This window comes from Ciconia boyciana, chromosome 16 (genome assembly GCF_034638445.1).
Source record: "Ciconia boyciana chromosome 16, ASM3463844v1, whole genome shotgun sequence".
Lineage (NCBI taxonomy): Eukaryota > Metazoa > Chordata > Aves > Ciconiiformes > Ciconiidae > Ciconia > Ciconia boyciana.
Window position 1 is genome coordinate 14,083,969 of NC_132949.1, and position 17,530 is coordinate 14,101,498.

A 17,530-nucleotide genomic window follows, 5' to 3' on the forward strand; every position below is an offset into this window, starting at 1 on the left:
CTGGAGACAAAATTATAATGTGGTTGTCTTATTGCTATCTTCAACAAAAAGTGGGTGGTTATACAGTAAAAAGAGCCAGACTCTTCTTGGATGTGCAAAGCGAAAGGATGAGGGACAACAGACTGGTGTTGGAGCAATAGAAATTTTGATCAAGTATTAGGAAAAAAAAATTCACCATCAGGGTGGTCAGACATTAAGCAGGGATGTAGAGGGACTGAGGAATCTCCATTCTTGGAGATAATCAAAACTTCACTGGAAAAGGCTCTGGGTAACTTGATCCAACATTTGCCCTGCTTTGCACAGCAAGGTGAACCAAAGAACTGCCTGAGATTCTTCCCAAATCACACATTCTGTGACACTGGTCAAGTTTTTCAATACACTGCATGGCAACAAAAAATGTTGACGCATTTGGGCAACATATCTGCTCTTCCACAGTGTTCTCTGCTGGCAAGCCCCTCCATAAAGTGCAGCCATGTCATCAGACTCTGAGATGGCCATCTTTGGGGCGGCAGCTCCTTACCTCCGAAAGTCAGAAAAGGAGAGAATCGAGGCCCAGAACAAGCCTTTTGATGCCAAGACATCCGTCTTTGTGGTGCATCCTAAGGAATCCTTTGTGAAAGGGACAATCCAGAGCAAAGAATCAGGGAAGGTCACTGTCAAGACTGAAGCAGGAGAGGTGAGAGAAAAACAAGGTCACTATTTGATTCCCACTCTCAGCTCTTAGCTGACATACATGCATCTCCTTCTTCCTCTGACAGACACTGACCGTGAAGGACGATCAAATCTTCTCCATGAACCCTCCCAAGTATGATAAAATTGAGGACATGGCCATGATGACCCACCTCCACGAACCCGCTGTGCTGTACAACCTCAAAGAGCGTTATGCAGCCTGGATGATCTACGTAAGTACCAGCAGCAGTCTTCCTTTGGGCAGCTAGGAGGAACTGCTCTGCCAGGCTAAGTGGAAGCCAACGTGCTGTCCCCCTTCCTTGCAGACCTACTCGGGTCTCTTCTGCGTCACTGTCAACCCCTACAAGTGGCTGCCGGTGTACAACCCGGAGGTGGTGTTGGCCTACCGAGGCAAGAAGCGCCAGGAGGCCCCTCCACACATCTTCTCCATCTCTGACAATGCCTATCAGTTCATGCTGACTGGTGAGTGGCTCTATCTGTCTCAGAGGGATTGTACCATGAAATTCGCTGAAGGGATACTCTATCTCAGTAATATGAAGAGACTTTTTCAAAGCTTTCATGGTTCTGATGCAGACATACTATTGTACATTTTACTACCTTCACACCATTGTTCCAACTGTTTTAAATAAAAGACACCCCTGCACTCAGTGAGGTGTTGTGGAGGTTTGTTTGTTTGTTTTTTAAGTCAAGCTGATGGCATGGAGTTGAAAACATTAAACTTACCTGACTATGTTTTGTTTTTTCTGTGTTGTTCATTGAGTTTTAAGTACCTTATTTCTGCCTCTTTCACAGATCGTGAGAACCAGTCAATCCTAATCACGTATGTACACTCCCTGCTTGGGTCCCTGAGGGGCTGCCTGGTGCCAGGGGACCTCCTGCCTGACCGCATGTTCTCTGCTTCTCACTTTGGTTTGACAGCGGAGAATCCGGTGCCGGGAAGACTGTGAACACAAAGCGTGTCATCCAGTACTTTGCAACAATTGCAGCAAGTGGGGATAAGAAGAAAGAGGAGCAGCAGTCAGGCAAAATGCAGGCAAATTAATAGACACTGGCTTGAATCAATGCTTTCCTCTGTTCCTGACATGATTTTTGGAAAGGATAACCAGCAATAATTATCGTCCTGCAGGGAACGCTTGAGGATCAAATCATCAGCGCCAACCCACTGCTGGAGGCCTTTGGAAATGCCAAGACTGTGAGGAATGACAACTCCTCACGCTTTGTAAGTTTTTGATCAGAGAAGTTGACATTTACACGTGAACATGTCACTTCTGAAGTGTCATGGTCAGTTGATTGTATTCATTGAAATAATATTTTCATCATAGTTTTGTCAACTAAAAACTATCTTACTAGACTATCTGATTAACAATATAATTTTAAAAGTGTAGTACAGCAAACAAATATTTACAAAGTGGGATCATTTAAATATGTATAAATATGTACATTATTTCATATTTATAAATATATATAAACACACACATATTCCTGGTATCTGTCATACAGACTGTAGATAGAAACTTATGTAAATTGATATGATGCAGAAGAAAGGGAGGGAGGGAGGAAAAGACAGACAAACAGGATGGAAATTGCCTGCATCAGATCAGCAAAAATATTAATCTCTGGGTTTTTAGACACAGAACTGGGCAGGTCTATTAATCTGACTGTTCAGACCTTGATACAAGTTGTCTGGGAAGGGATTAGGGACAAAGACATCTTCAAGACTTCCTATAGGAAACCAAACTACTCTATGACATGTCCTTTTGATCATTTTAATGCAAAAAGCCATTTGTAAGTTTTATTAGATAAGCTGTGAACGTCCTTGAGAAATCACAATACCAATCCACAGTCTCAGCCTAAAGTTCTATGTTCTCGGTGTGTTGTCCCTATCCCCACAACTCAGAAAATAACAACTGCCTTCTGTTTTTCCACAATATGCAAAAAACTCATTTAACATTTACACCACCAAAATCCACCTTCACAGCATCCTATCTGATTCAAAAATGAAGCGACTCCATCTTGGCTTTCTCTATATCCATCTGTTTGAATTGAGGCATACATGACCTAATAAAAGGATTACTTAGTCGTTTTCTTGTTCCTGTGCATTCAGGGTTATCCACTAAATAATAACATCTGAGCTCAGATCTTTACCTTAGTATTGCCAGTATAGAGAGTTTCCTGAAATTTTTTTTGTTGTGTTTTTGGTTTTTTAAGACAAATAAGAAAAAAAATTCAAAACAACTTCTCAGTTTAAATCCTGACCTCTATGGAGAATATAAGGTTACATACTTACAGTCTTAGTGAAATTTCAAAATGCCTTTTTTCTTTCCCTTCTAAAGGGCAAATTCATTCGAATCCACTTCGGAGCCACAGGCAAACTGGCTTCTGCTGACATTGAAACATGTAAGAGACCTCCTGACCTGATCACATTCCTTCCTCCCTTTCCACCTCAGTGTACTTTCTGAGGCCTAACTCTGTCCTACCGTCCTTGCCAGATCTGCTGGAGAAGTCCAGAGTTACTTTCCAGCTCAAAGCAGAAAGAAGCTACCACATATTTTATCAGATCATGTCCAACAAGAAGCCGGAGCTAATAGGTAGGAAGAATGACTAACTTGGAGGAAGATTGCTGAACATCAGCTCACACGATTAGTTGCTTGACTAAACTAAGGCTGCATGTCTCCTCTTCTTACTTTCAGATATGCTCCTCATCACCACCAACCCATATGACTACCAATTTGTGAGTCAAGGTGAGATTACTGTTGCCAGCATTAATGACCAGGAGGAGCTGATGGCTACAGATGTAAGTGACACAGAGCCTATTGGTATGGTGAAAGTTCCATTTAATGGCCCAGAAGTTTATTTGACCGATTCTGTTGCCAGAGTGCCATTGACATCCTGGGCTTCACTCCTGATGAGAAGACAGCCATTTACAAGCTGACAGGGGCTGTCATGCACTATGGGAACCTGAAGTTCAAGCAGAAGCAGCGTGAGGAGCAGGCAGAGCCGGACGGCACAGAAGGTATTAACAAAATCTAACTCCCAATAACAGAAACAGTTACGTAGCTGGCAGTTGGCATTCAGGTATCTTGCTCCAATTTACTTTCATAAAGACATAAATCTCAGCTTCCATAACATTCATGCTTCTAAACTTCCCTTCAAGCTATCACAAGATTGCAGTGCTGAAACCTACAGCTACATCTTAGAGGACTTCCACTTTCAATGATCACTTCTCCTTTGTCACTGTCTCCCTCTCTGTGTATAGTTGCTGACAAAGCTGCCTATTTGATGGGTCTGAACTCAGCAGATCTGCTCAAGGCCCTCTGCTACCCCCGAGTCAAGGTTGGGAATGAATATGTGACCAAGGGTCAAACTGTGCAGCAGGTAACAACCAGCTGGTGACTGGGAACCTCTGGCTTGATTTACTCTCTTCCTCTGGGTACTATTTTCCTTCTGCTCCATTCTTCTTTGTTTTAGGTGAACAATGCAGTGGGTGCTCTGGCAAAGGCTGTCTATGAGAAGATGTTCTTGTGGATGGTTGTTCGTATCAATCAACAGCTGGATACGAAGCAGCCCAGACAGTACTTCATTGGTGTCCTGGACATTGCTGGCTTCGAGATCTTTGATGCAAGTACCACAGAAATCATAGTAAAATCTTGAAAAGGCAATTAGGGCTCAAGAGAAACTGGAGAATTATGGTGGGTTTTTTTGAAAACATTCAATTCACTTGTAATTTCAAATCAAGTTTTGTGGTTTTTTGAAAAACTTTATTTTTTTATTTTTCTGGAAATACTTCCCTTCCTTGTATATGTCACTGCTTTTTCTCCAGCACAATCCATGAGCTTCAATGGATCTGCATGTAATAGCTTTATGTGATACACAAGGAAGAAGCAGCTGCCTTTTACATAATTAGCACAAATGTAGCTTTTCACTAATTTTAGCTTAGTATTAAAAAAATCCATTTACAAATAGCACACAAATACCAAAGATGCAATATCACAGAGTGTAGGAAGAGAAAGGTAGACTTAAGTCCCACACAAAATTTTGTCAAGACTTTGGAAAAAGAGAGCAATATATATCCTTTGCTTCTGAAGAGCCAAAGGGTGATTCCAAGAGGATGAATGCATTGGCTGCCTTTAGTGCAGACTGAGAAGTTCTATAGACATTTGGGGAAGGTACCTGAGTCCAAACCAGGACTGGTAAACACTGCCAATGTCTAATTTTTTTGTAAGGGCAATAGGAAAATTTACATAATACAAGAGAGAAAAGTGTGATATAAATTGCACCTTGATAGGGATAAGACTACCAAATCATTTTGGAATTTGATTTAAAAATAAATTATATATGTAAACATCATTCAGGTAGCGAAGAGCAAAAAAACCCCAACCTCTTTAAAAATAGTTAATGGGATGTTTTAACATGAAAAAAAATCTTTGTTTTAACTGGGCATCCCTGCATGGGATTCTGAGAGCACAGGAGAAAGCTATACAGGCAGTTCTTCATCCTGAGAATGAGTAAATCTTGTCTTTGCACCGAGCAGTTCAACAGCCTGGAGCAGCTGTGCATCAACTTCACCAATGAGAAACTGCAACAGTTCTTCAACCACCACATGTTTGTGCTGGAGCAGGAAGAGTACAAGAAAGAAGGAATTGAATGGACATTCATTGACTTTGGGATGGACCTGGCTGCCTGCATTGAGCTCATTGAAAAAGTATGTTGATTACATTTAAGATTTTGTTATTTCTTCTTTGTGACAGAGTTTTAGGATTTTTCTTCAGCATTATTTTTTCTTGCCCTAAAGCTTCACAAACCTACTTACTAATATCAATTTATGTTCCTGGCTATTTGTATTCAAAAAATACCTTTTCATTTCAAATACTGTATGTATTCAGAAAGAAATGAGGACCTTTGTGATTAGGCTACAAATGAAGTAACTTAGGTTATCCATTAACAACATTATTATGCATTTAAAAAAATTAACTGTAATCTTGCTTGTTTGGCAATATAAAAATTAACGTGATCACACATAATTTGATGGCAAGGATTCTCTCTATGTGTGTTTTGTAGTCTACAAAGATGAAAGATCTCTTTTCAGAAACCCAGACACAATTTTCAGAATTATGATTATGATTTCAATATTAAAACTATGATTTCTGAAACACAATTTCTAAGTAAAATCATAGGCCTATAGAGAAAAGAGGTACTGGATGAACAGGCATGAATAAAACCATCACTATGAGCTGACACTGTTTTGCATAACATCCTCTTGTATAGGAATGAAAAGACAGAGATATCTCATCAAAAATAAGATTTCAGGAAGTAGCTGAAAGATCTGTTGAACAAAGGCCAATTTTAGTAAGACATCTTAATCTACACAATTTTACTTTGGGAAAGCATTAATGTAAAAAATAAAAAACTCCTTTTGATTAATCAGAGTTTCCAAATTATTTAGGAAACTTTGTATGATTATTGTGACACTATCCGTTCTGAAATACATTAGTTTCAGACACAAATTCATATTTTGTCTAGAACTGCATGTGCAAAACTTAACAAAGATTTGATCCATTTTTGATCCAAAAATTTAATCCATTTCTCAGTTTCCTGTGCCTTACTGCAGTCTCCTTCTGAAGGCAGATCTCTATCTTACTGCTGTTACTTTTTGCTGCTTCTCCCAGCCCATGGGCATCTTCTCCATCCTGGAAGAGGAGTGCATGTTCCCCAAGGCAACTGACACCTCTTTCAAGAACAAGCTCTACGACCAACATCTGGGCAAGTCCAACAACTTCCAGAAGCCCAAGCCTGGCAAAGGCAAGGCTGAGGCCCACTTCTCCCTGGTGCACTATGCTGGCACAGTGGACTACAACATCTCTGGCTGGCTTGAGAAGAACAAGGACCCCTTAAACGAAACTGTCATTGGGCTGTATCAGAAGTCATCTGTGAAGACACTGGCTTTACTTTTTGCCTCTGCTGGTGGAGAAGCAGGTCAGTTCTCTGAAATGTCATCTCTTTAGTGCATACTGGTTCTGCAAAATTGTGGAATCATGAATGGGCCCCAAAGCCACACAAGTTTCATTGTCTTCACTTTATCAGAGGCTAGTGGTGGTGGTGGCGGCAAGAAAGGTGGCAAGAAGAAGGGTTCTTCTTTCCAGACTGTCTCAGCTCTTTTCAGGGTAAGTAAACACTTTATCTTTTCATCTGTTCAAATTGGAATTAAACTGCACTTTCAACTGGCTCAGCCACAGTAAAAAAACCAAACAACTAACTTATTTTCAGACCCTCATTAAAAAAAAAATCTTATGGAATGAAAAATGGCACTGTAAAGTCCTAAACTTACACTTAAAATAAAGATGAATTTTCTCATAAAACTATGAAGTACCCACCCTCTATCTCTCATTGGGTTGATGGGAACCTTTTTTCTTATCCTAAAAGGTGATGTTCAATGTTCAGAATCAGAGGGGATTGAGCTATTGATTGAGGTATTACCAGTTGATAATTTTCAGCTCAGTGCATCTCCATTGATAGGCCTTTTATGCTAAGTTCAAAGAACCTAAGAGTTAGTTTTACTATATTTCATATAAACATACACTAAATCATGATCCCATAGGAGAACCTAAACAAGCTGATGACCAATCTACGGAGCACTCACCCCCATTTTGTCCGCTGCATCATCCCAAATGAAACAAAAACACCTGGTAAGACGCTCAAGCAGAAAGAGAGCTTCCTCTGATAAATCTATTCCCCTCTGCACTGCAAACTGTGGTATTCATTTAACCTCTAAATTTGCAGGTGCCATGGAGCATGAACTGGTGCTTCACCAGCTGCGGTGTAACGGTGTGCTGGAAGGCATCAGAATTTGCAGGAAAGGTTTCCCCAGCAGAGTTCTCTATGCTGACTTCAAACAGAGGTAAGAGCACTGCACTTCTCAACATCATTAAAAGCAATGTTGGTTCATTCATATAGGTTCATTCAGGCTGGACTCTGTTGTCAAAAATAGCTATATATGAGCTGGTGGGGTTCAGTAGCTAGAGTGTGTTGGTTGGGAAAAAACAGCCTTATCTTCCTCTTCTCTTTTCACAGATACAAGGTGCTTAATGCCAGTGCCATCCCAGAAGGACAGTTCATTGATAGCAAGAAGGCTTCTGAGAAGCTGCTTGGGTCAATCGATGTGGACCACACGCAGTACAAATTTGGCCACACCAAGGTACAAACCCTCCTTGACTCACTCACTGTGTGCCTGTGCTTTGCTCTACCTGACAGTGATGCGTGGCAACGTTCCCTTTCTCCAGGTGTTCTTCAAAGCTGGGCTGCTGGGACTCCTGGAGGAGATGAGGGATGAGAAGCTGGCACAGCTCATCACTCGCACACAGGCCAGGTGCAGGGGCTTCCTGATGAGAGTGGAGTACCAGAGAATGGTGGAGAGGAGGTAGACATTCTTCATCTTCACTTAAAGTCACTGTACTTGGGGGAAAGTGTTGGCACTCATCATACTGAAAATATTCAATGTACATTTTAATTATGCTTCAGGGAGTCCATCTTCTGCATCCAGTACAACATTCGTGCATTCATGAACGTCAAGCACTGGCCCTGGATGAAGCTGTTCTTCAAGATCAAGCCCTTGCTGAAGAGTGCAGAATCTGAGAAGGAGATGGCCAACATGAAGGAAGAGTTTGAGAAAACCAAGGAAGAGCTTGCAAAGTCTGAGGCAAAGAGGAAGGAGCTGGAGGAGAAAATGGTTTCTTTGCTGCAGGAGAAAAATGATCTGCAGCTCCAAGTGCAGGCTGTGAGTATTGCCATTTATTTCCCACTCAGAATAGGAGTCTACATTCAGACTGCTCTTTCACAAGGAGAAGGTCAGACTATAGATGACCAGATGTCAGATACTTGTTAAATTATGCATTGTATTGAGTGTGAATCTGAAGAAAGTGGTGTCTCACAGTAGCATGGTGAGCCCTCTGACAGCCACTACAAAGAGGCAGGGAGCTCCAAGTGGGAGTCAGTGCTCTTGCTTCCTGAGGAAGAAGCCGTCTATACCTAGCCAAGATGAAATACTCAGGACAGGGTTGTACCTGAAGCCCCAACTCCCTTTGAGCAGGCGAGTCCTGCAAGCAGTAGCTCTATTTCACTGGGATTAATTCATTTTGGACATTAAATGCAACCTAGAATTCAAATTGATGCTTGTAAATTCAGCCACTTAATAACTAATGGATAGTTGTTCATTCAGGAAGTGGGAAATATAGCTTGAAATTTCTCCTTAGTCTAAAAAGAAATTAATCCAGAACTCCTGCTTCTGAACAAAAGTCTCATCTCTCAGGGTTGTTCCATGGTGTTTTACTATGCTCAAGAGTGCTCAATATTCCCTGGGAAGATGAAAAGGAACAGTTAGATACACCCTGATGCAGGCAGATGTTGAACCTCCCTAGTGAAATGGCTGAGTCCTGCCCATCCTGCTTTAATCCATAACCCTTAAATGAAAAGGTGTATACCAAATTTGGAGAGCATATGTATGTGTAATAATATTAAACCACCATCTCTGGGCAAGCACTTCATACCTCTGTATTATTTAGACACATGTAGCACAACGCAGAATAACACAGCAGATGAGTAATCGAGCAAAATCTTTCATTTCTGAGTACTGTAGTGATTTGTAGCTGCAGCCTGGATTTTCACCATATGCCATGTCGTAATTTGTTATTAACAATATCCCATGAACCTTGTAGGCATATCAAATTTAGAAAAATAAATCATTATTTAAAAATATATTCCAACAGTATTTGATATTCAAAGCCCATTTTACAAAGCAATTCTAAATTACTCATTAAATTATTGAAAACACTGAAATTATCAAGTACCTTATTAGCGTTTCTTCTTGTTATATAATGATCTGAGTCTTCAGTTAGAAAATGGGAAACCTAGGGTTTTTTCCTCAGTCTAAAAGAGTGAGGAAAAAGAGAGTCTAAAAGAAAGAGAAAAACAGACACAGATTTTTATCTTCTTACTTGTAAAGGTATGTCAGTTAAACTTATTTAGGACAAAGCTATTCAAATGAAATACCAAAGACCAAAGGATTAGAAAGCCAGCTGAAATCAGCACTGAAAACTCCAGACAGACAGGCTGGAAATATAAGTATGCATGTTTTTTAAAACTCAATACTTCTACAGTATGTGCAGTAATTTTAATGAATGTAGAAGAGTTATATTATTTTTAACTAACAGTTTTTCTCTTGAGAATAATAAATCCTTTACATCCCCACATAACATTGGGTACAGCATCAATTGCAAAAGGGAAGCCATTGATTACTGTGTCTGAACCAAAAAGCCTGCAAGTCCATTCCATTGAAAAATTAGTAACAGAGATGGTCACTTTTTTGTGATGCCTGTAAGTGCATGAGGTATTCTCACAACTACAAATTCTGAGAGATATTTTTGAAAGAGCCAAAAAAAATTGAAGTCATTCCAAACTGACGACTTGCATAACTATTTCCCAGACAGAAAAATTGACAACATTGTTTAGCTGTTTGAGTGAGAGGCTTATTTCAGACATGTCTGTTACATATGTCAATTTAGTAAGAAAAAAGATAAAGAAGAGAAACTTCCAAATATTATAAACAAAGAAAATCTGTATCTCACCACCAGGAAGCAGATAGCTTGGCTGATGCTGAGGAAAGATGTGACCAGCTCATCAAAACCAAAATCCAGCTGGAAGCCAAAATTAAGGAGCTGACTGAACGGGCTGAAGATGAGGAGGAAATTAATGCTGAGCTGACAGCCAAGAAAAGGAAACTGGAGGATGAATGTTCAGAGCTGAAGAAAGATATTGATGACCTTGAGTTAACACTGGCCAAGGTTGAGAAAGAAAAACATGCCACCGAAAACAAGGTATAAGGCAGAACCTGCCACTCGCACTCCAGAAAAGAGCACTGTGCTGTTACAGGACTTCTGTATCTACTTCCTTTATTTACACTTGCTCCCTTCTTCTCAAAGGTGAAAAACCTCACAGAGGAGATGGCAGCCCTGGATGAGACCATTGTGAAGCTGACAAAAGAGAAGAAAGCCCTCCAAGAGGCCCATCAGCAGACACTGGATGACCTGCAGGCAGAAGAGGACAAAGTCAATACTCTGACCAAAGCTAAAACCAAGCTGGAGCAGCAAGTGGACGATGTAAGTACAGATGCATATGAGAAGATAAAAGCTGTTACACAGTCAGACACTACCAGCAGAGCACTAATGGTCTTCTCTTTAGCTGGAAGGGTCCCTGGAGCAAGAGAAGAAACTGCGCATGGACCTTGAGAGAGCTAAGCGGAAACTCGAAGGAGACCTGAAGCTGGCCCATGACAGCATAATGGATTTGGAAAACGATAAGCAGCAGCTGGATGAGAAACTGAAGAAGTAAGTGTGGCTGTGGGGCACCTGAGTGCTGGGCTGGTGTACTTGTCTTTTTTCTTTGCGCTCTAACACGGTTTGCTTTGTGCAAAGGAAAGACTTTGAAATCAGCCAGATCCAGAGCAAAATCGAGGATGAGCAAGCCCTGGGCATGCAATTACAGAAGAAGATCAAGGAGCTGCAGGCAAGTCTCTCTTCCTTCTCCTCTTTCACCCAGTCTCAGGTCAGGAAGGAGGAGGGCATGGGTGTGAAGGGTCCCTAATGTTCTGCAGGCTCGTATTGAGGAACTGGAGGAGGAAATTGAGGCAGAGCGAACCTCTCGGGCAAAAGCAGAGAAGCATCGGGCTGACCTGTCAAGGGAGCTAGAGGAGATCAGCGAGCGCCTGGAAGAAGCAGGAGGGGCTACCGCAGCTCAGATCGATATGAACAAGAAGCGTGAGGCAGAATTCCAGAAGATGCGTCGTGACCTCGAAGAGGCCACACTGCAGCACGAAGCCACAGCTGCCACCCTGCGGAAGAAGCACGCAGACAGCACAGCTGAGCTTGGGGAGCAGATCGACAACCTGCAACGAGTGAAGCAGAAGCTGGAGAAGGAGAAGAGTGAGCTGAAGATGGAGATTGACGACTTGGCCAGTAACATGGAGTCAGTCTCCAAAGCCAAGGTACGCAAATACCTTATAGGCTCATTGACCCAGTGGAATACAATACAACTTCTTGCACTTCCTTTTATTAAGAGTGTGGATAGTTAATCCCTCCCCTTTTGTATGTTGACACACAGGCAAGTCTGGAGAAGATGTGTCGCACACTGGAAGATCAGCTAAGTGAGATTAAGACAAAAGAAGAGGAGCATCAGCGCATGATCAACGACCTCAATGCTCAAAGAGCTCGTCTGCAGACAGAATCAGGTCACACACACATCTCTGATGTGCAAATGAATAATGTCAGAGAGTTAATGCAGAAATGACCCTTCTGAGCACACGGTCTGTCCAACATGCTTTGTCTCCCTTATAAAGAGAAATACATGAAACGGGATCATAAACTTCTGCAAAGTCTGCTAACTACCTGGTTTTACAGCCCCAAACGTCCACAATACTGTCATTAATGGCAATAACATGCTTGTCTATATGCAAACTTTTCCAGGTGAATATTCACGCCAGGTGGAGGAGAAAGATGCTCTGATTTCTCAGCTGTCAAGAGGCAAGCAGGCATTCACCCAACAGATTGAGGAACTCAAGAGGCACCTAGAGGAAGAGATAAAGGTGAGAAGGCTTTCCATATTCTGTGTTATCCATTAGATTCCTCTCTCTAAGAGGTGCTTGAGACATTTCTGCAACTACAGAACTATCATGATGAGACAGGAAAAGAATCACTTAGGTAACTCAGTGCAAATCCTCTCATGTTAGCTGTTCCCCGGAGTTTATCCATTATTTATTTTGTCAATCCCAGCTTCTTTCCCCATTCAAAGTATTGTTGTCATTTTGCATAGAAGAATAATCCTTTGTCCAATAACATTTCAGTCAGGAGATTTCCCAGGATATTTCCAGTCATTGTCCCAATACTCTTGTTCCCGCAGGCCAAGAGTGCCCTTGCCCATGCTTTGCAGTCTGCTCGCCATGACTGTGACTTGCTCCGGGAACAATATGAGGAGGAGCAGGAAGCCAAGGGGGAGCTGCAGCGTGCCCTGTCCAAGGCCAACAGCGAAGTGGCCCAGTGGAGAACCAAATATGAGACGGATGCTATTCAGCGCACGGAGGAGCTGGAGGAGGCCAAGTACGTGGGGAAGGTTGGCAGAGACTAAGAATGGAAATTGAGGAGACCACTGTGATACTGTCGGGAAGAAGCCAATGTTCTGCTTTGGGGTGGGGTGGCAGGCGGATAGCAAATACATCTTGTAATGCATGTGGGTTGTTAAAAAAAAAAACAACAGGCAAACATGTCGGAGGCAGAGAATGGTAGCCAGAAACCATGTAGTATGTAGACAAATAGAAGAGGAATGTGGACCACAGACCGTAAAGTGGCTAAGCATGCTGTTGAGAAAAGCAGCAGGTACAAATTTCTCCTTGCTTGCTAACTGTGAGCTGTACTTACCACTTCCCAGGAAGAAGCTGGCACAGCGCCTGCAGGATGCAGAGGAACATGTCGAAGCTGTCAATGCCAAATGTGCCTCCCTGGAAAAGACAAAGCAGAGGCTGCAGAATGAAGTGGAGGACCTGATGATTGATGTGGAGCGATCAAATGCTGCCTGCGCAGCTCTGGATAAGAAGCAGAAGAACTTTGACAAGGTCTTTTGGGCTCCAGCTTTGGGTGTCCTGGGCAGAGCATCCCCTCGTGATTGCCATGTCCATACTCACGCCCTGTTTCTCTTCAGATCCTGGCAGAGTGGAAGCAGAAGTATGAGGAAACACAGACTGAGCTGGAAGCCTCCCAGAAGGAGTCTCGCTCTCTCAGCACAGAGCTGTTTAAGATGAAGAATGCTTATGAGGAGTCCTTGGACCACCTGGAAACGCTGAAGCGTGAGAACAAGAACTTGCAGCGTAAGTCCCTGGCCCTCTGCTCCTGGCAGGGCTTTCTCACAAGCTTGTCTATCTGCCACACTAAATGGGTCTGGGCCTGCAGTGATAAGAAGATGCCTGTCACCTTGGTGCATCAGGGCCTTTCCCCATTCAGATCTGTGCCTGACCATGCCACTTTTCACCCTTCCTTGCAGAGGAGATTTCTGACCTCACGGAGCAGATTGCCGAGGGAGGAAAGGTGATTCATGATCTGGAGAAAGTCAAGAAGCAGATTGAACAGGAGAAATCTGAAATCCAGGCTGCCTTGGAGGAAGCTGAGGTACATGCCCATAACCATTGTTTTCCAGAGAGGGGTACTGAGGAGCAGTGTGAGAGGTAAAACTGGGGACTACCAAGGAAAGTCAAGGCCTCAGTTTCCACATCATCCAGAGCAAAAAAGTCCCATTTTTTCTGTGTAGGAGGTCATTTGGAAGAGAACAGCTGTAGGAAAAAATCCTTTTATTGACACAGTGTTTCTCTGTTATTCAGGCCTCCCTAGAACACGAAGAGGGGAAGATCCTGCGCCTCCAGCTTGAGCTCAACCAGGTGAAGTCTGAGATTGACAGGAAGATAGCAGAGAAAGATGAGGAGATCGACCAGATGAAAAGAAACCACCTCCGAGTCGTGGAGTCCATGCAGAGCACCCTGGACGCTGAGATCAGGAGCAGGAATGAAGCCCTGCGGCTGAAGAAGAAGATGGAGGGAGACCTGAATGAAATGGAGATCCAGCTGAGCCATGCCAACCGTGTGGCTGCAGAGGCACAAAAGAACCTGAGAAACACACAGGCGGTGCTCAAGGTATGGCACGATGAAACAGGTGCTCACTGGTTTCTGAAATAGATAAATATTTTTCTGTGCTACAGTTATATCAGTTCTATATTGATGTGAAAATCAGAAATAGGAAAACAGGAAAAATACACCTCCAGTCTGTCTTGTCTGTCTTACCAGGATACCCAGATACACTTGGATGATGCTCTCAGGACACAGGAGGACCTGAAGGAGCAGGTGGCCATGGTGGAGCGTAGAGCAAACCTGCTGCAGGCTGAAGTTGAGGAGCTACGGGCAGCCCTGGAGCAGACAGAGCGGTCGAGGAAAGTGGCTGAGCAGGAGCTTCTGGATGCAAGTGAGCGAGTTCAGCTCCTCCACTCTCAGGTAAGTTCTGTGGTTGAATAGATTACCAGTAATCAGCAGTGCATACTCTTCATATAAAACATTAATAAAACCCTAAATAAAAATAGGCAATTTGTTTTTTCTAAATATGGTATAAAGCCACTGGAGAAAACACTGTGTTTTTTCTTCAACAGAACACCAGCTTGATCAACACCAAGAAGAAGCTGGAAACAGACATTGCCCAAATTCAGGGTGAAATGGAGGATACAATCCAGGAAGCCCGCAACGCTGAAGAGAAGGCCAAGAAGGCCATCACAGATGTGAGTCGGGGGCTCCTTTCACTGCTCAGGGTGGATGTATTCTCCCCCAAAATGTCTTCAGCCCCAAAATGGCTTTGACCCTTTGCTCTCCTCAGGCAGCCATGATGGCAGAAGAGCTGAAGAAGGAGCAGGACACCAGCGCCCACCTGGAGAGGATGAAGAAGAACCTGGACCAGACGGTGAAGGACCTGCAGCTTCGTCTAGATGAGGCTGAGCAGTTGGCACTGAAGGGAGGCAAGAAGCAAATCCAGAAGCTGGAGGCCAGAGTGCGTAGGGCTGGTATTTGTGCATGAATGAGCACATCCCTTGGAGAGATAGCAGGGAAGCTCCAAAGATGGGCTTCTCATTGCAGGTGCGGGAGCTGGAAGGGGAGGTTGATGCTGAGCAGAAGCGCAGCGCTGAAGCCGTGAAGGGTGTGCGCAAGTACGAGAGGAGGGTGAAGGAGCTCACCTACCAGGTAAGGCAGGAGGCCTCCTTGGGCTGACACACCCTCATCCCAGGAAGCCAAAGCTTTTCACATGAACTGCAAGGGGAAATGTTATTTTGTGGTGTGGAGAAACCAGTAATTCACTCTCTTTCCTGTTTGCCAACCATTCTAGTCTGAAGAAGACCGGAAGAATATTCTCAGGCTGCAGGATCTGGTGGACAAGCTGCAAATGAAGGTGAAATCCTACAAGAGACAAGCTGAGGAGGCTGTAAGTAGTGCTTGGAGAAAAGGCAAGCGTTGCTTTCTGTGGGTGTTGCACAGGTGCTGAGGAGATGAATATCAGAAATTTGGAAAATGCCGGTGATCAACAATCGAGGGTTTTAGGATATTTGTCATCCAGATAACTCCCCCTAATACCTGAGCACCAAACAAGTGGGAGAATAAGTACACAAATGACAAGACCAAGTGATGAAATAGCTCCTCAAGAGTGACACAGTACTGGTGAAGCTTGTCACAGTGGGGTCCTGAATAAGGGAGGATGAGGAGATCTGTGTGAGGCTTATGTGTAAGCAGTGGTGGGTGAGGGATGGAAGTTTGTGCCTTCCCCCAGGGAAGAGCTGCAACCCCGCAAGGCCAAGGCGCAGGAGGCGTGGAACCCCTGCCCTGGGCTCCTCACCACCGCCTCCCTCTCCCCGCACAGGAGGAGCTGTCCAATGTCAACCTCTCCAAGTTCCGCAAGATCCAGCACGAGCTGGAGGAAGCTGAGGAGCGGGCTGACATTGCAGAGTCGCAGGTCAACAAGCTCCGAGTGAAGAGCCGAGAGTTTCACACCAAGAAAATAGGAGAGGAAGAGTGAGGATGTCATGAGCCAGCAAAGTGACCTGAGGGCTACACAAAATGTGAACCCTCTGTCGCTTTCTTCTGTAATTAGTCTTTGTAACCATGTTAATGTCTATAGAATAAAGACAGTAGATTCCTTTGCATACACAGCAGAAGCAGTGCTTTTGGTTGTTAAAATTCAATTGTGCAGTTACTTAAGTTTTGGTTGTTTTCAAACAATTAATTTTCAGGAGTAAGTTTCAGAATTAAATTTATTTTCTGAGGTAAGATCCATAAACTGTACTACTCCAGCTACTATAACAGTTATAGCCACTAGAGCAAACTAAGTTTTCTGCACTACGCTACAGTGTTTCTCAGCAATGGAATTGTAATTTAAAGTTAGAAATATTTTCTGTAAGAAGAGAAATTGTAAACCAGTGTTTTACAAGGTTGACAAGGATACACATCAAGAGGAAGTGGTTTTGATTATCTACAACTGGAAATGAGAACAACTCTTGGAACATGACAGCATGAAAGAAATTTCTGAGTCTGACACTCTGAGAATACAGGGAAACACTAAACATGGTAGCTCCACACTGCCTACCAGTGCTTCCTGTCTGCCTTTTGCAGCAATGGATGAGTTTCATTGTATAAGTGAACTGAATGCTGGAAAGAAGCAGCTAACAGTCACTGACTTTTTTTTCATCCCACATGGGGTAACAATACAAACAATTAAAATCAGAGTATAATGTGTGGGCAGGACAAAAATGAGGAAAAGCTGACCATCAGGAAGAGCTTCAAGGAAGAAAGGATGGCTCCCAACCCCAGCCATTCTTGTCAGCGTTACAAGGGGGCTGTGCCATCTGAGCAGATGGCAAGTCTGGATACCACTGGTGCCTCCACTCTGAAGCACAGAGCATTGTACCCACTGGGAGATCACAATGACACTCACAATAATGCTTCATTTATCTGGAACAGGTGTGTAACAGAGGCAACTGCCTAATTACCTGCACAGGAAGCAGCAGTGCAGCTTAAAATATAGAACAACCGTTCTGGCAGCAGTGGACCCCGGTGCATTGTGCAGCTGCTAAGGGCAGATTCTACAAGCAGATGTCAGGAATGGTAAAGGAGAGTTGGCTCTCTCTCACTACAGGGACACTTATGCATCCCTCGAGGTTTCTAGTTAGCTCTACACCGCTACATTTCCAGGGAGTACTTCAGGAAGCTGTGAAGTTGCTGGGG

The 17,530-nt window shown here is 43.3% G+C and overlaps 1 protein-coding gene across 3 annotated transcripts; it reads left to right on the top strand.

The window, feature by feature from the left end:
• The first annotated feature begins 472 nt into the window (after positions 1-472).
• LOC140660594 (myosin heavy chain, skeletal muscle, adult-like) lies at positions 473-16,325 on the top strand. 3 transcript variants are annotated; one of them, XM_072881577.1, is made up of 38 exons: positions 473-676; positions 759-902; positions 996-1,152; positions 1,483-1,510; positions 1,609-1,723; positions 1,817-1,909; positions 3,024-3,087; positions 3,180-3,278; positions 3,381-3,484; positions 3,565-3,703; positions 3,947-4,065; positions 4,159-4,308; positions 5,222-5,392; positions 6,357-6,679; positions 6,779-6,851; positions 7,286-7,373; positions 7,468-7,585; positions 7,759-7,882; positions 7,968-8,104; positions 8,206-8,461; positions 10,314-10,556; positions 10,662-10,838; positions 10,921-11,066; positions 11,154-11,244; positions 11,333-11,722; positions 11,839-11,965; positions 12,201-12,319; positions 12,634-12,830; positions 13,159-13,342; positions 13,429-13,594; positions 13,768-13,892; positions 14,102-14,410; positions 14,561-14,764; positions 14,917-15,042; positions 15,138-15,308; positions 15,395-15,499; positions 15,642-15,737; positions 16,170-16,325. In XM_072881577.1, exons 1-38 carry the CDS (start codon positions 473-475, stop codon positions 16,323-16,325), a joined length of 5,838 nt encoding a protein of 1,945 aa, XP_072737678.1. The 3 variants fall into 3 exon arrangements, with proteins under 3 accessions (XP_072737678.1, XP_072737682.1, XP_072737681.1); XM_072881581.1 differs by having other exon boundaries at positions 6,357-6,667; XM_072881580.1 differs by having other exon boundaries at positions 6,357-6,663; positions 6,772-6,851.
• Positions 16,326-17,530: the final 1,205 nt, after the last annotated feature.

Bases quoted from the DNA above. Each gene is read 5' to 3' on its own strand.
- LOC140660594 (XM_072881577.1), top strand. From the start codon at position 473: ATGTCATCAGACTCTGAGATGGCCATCTTTGGGGCGGCAGCTCCTTAC. The intron at 903-995 runs GTAAGTACCAGC...CCTTCCTTGCAG, and splicing joins ATGCAGCCTGGATGATCTAC to ACCTACTCGGGTCTCTTCTG. The intron at 14,411-14,560 runs GTATGGCACGAT...CTGTCTTACCAG, and splicing joins ACACACAGGCGGTGCTCAAG to GATACCCAGATACACTTGGA.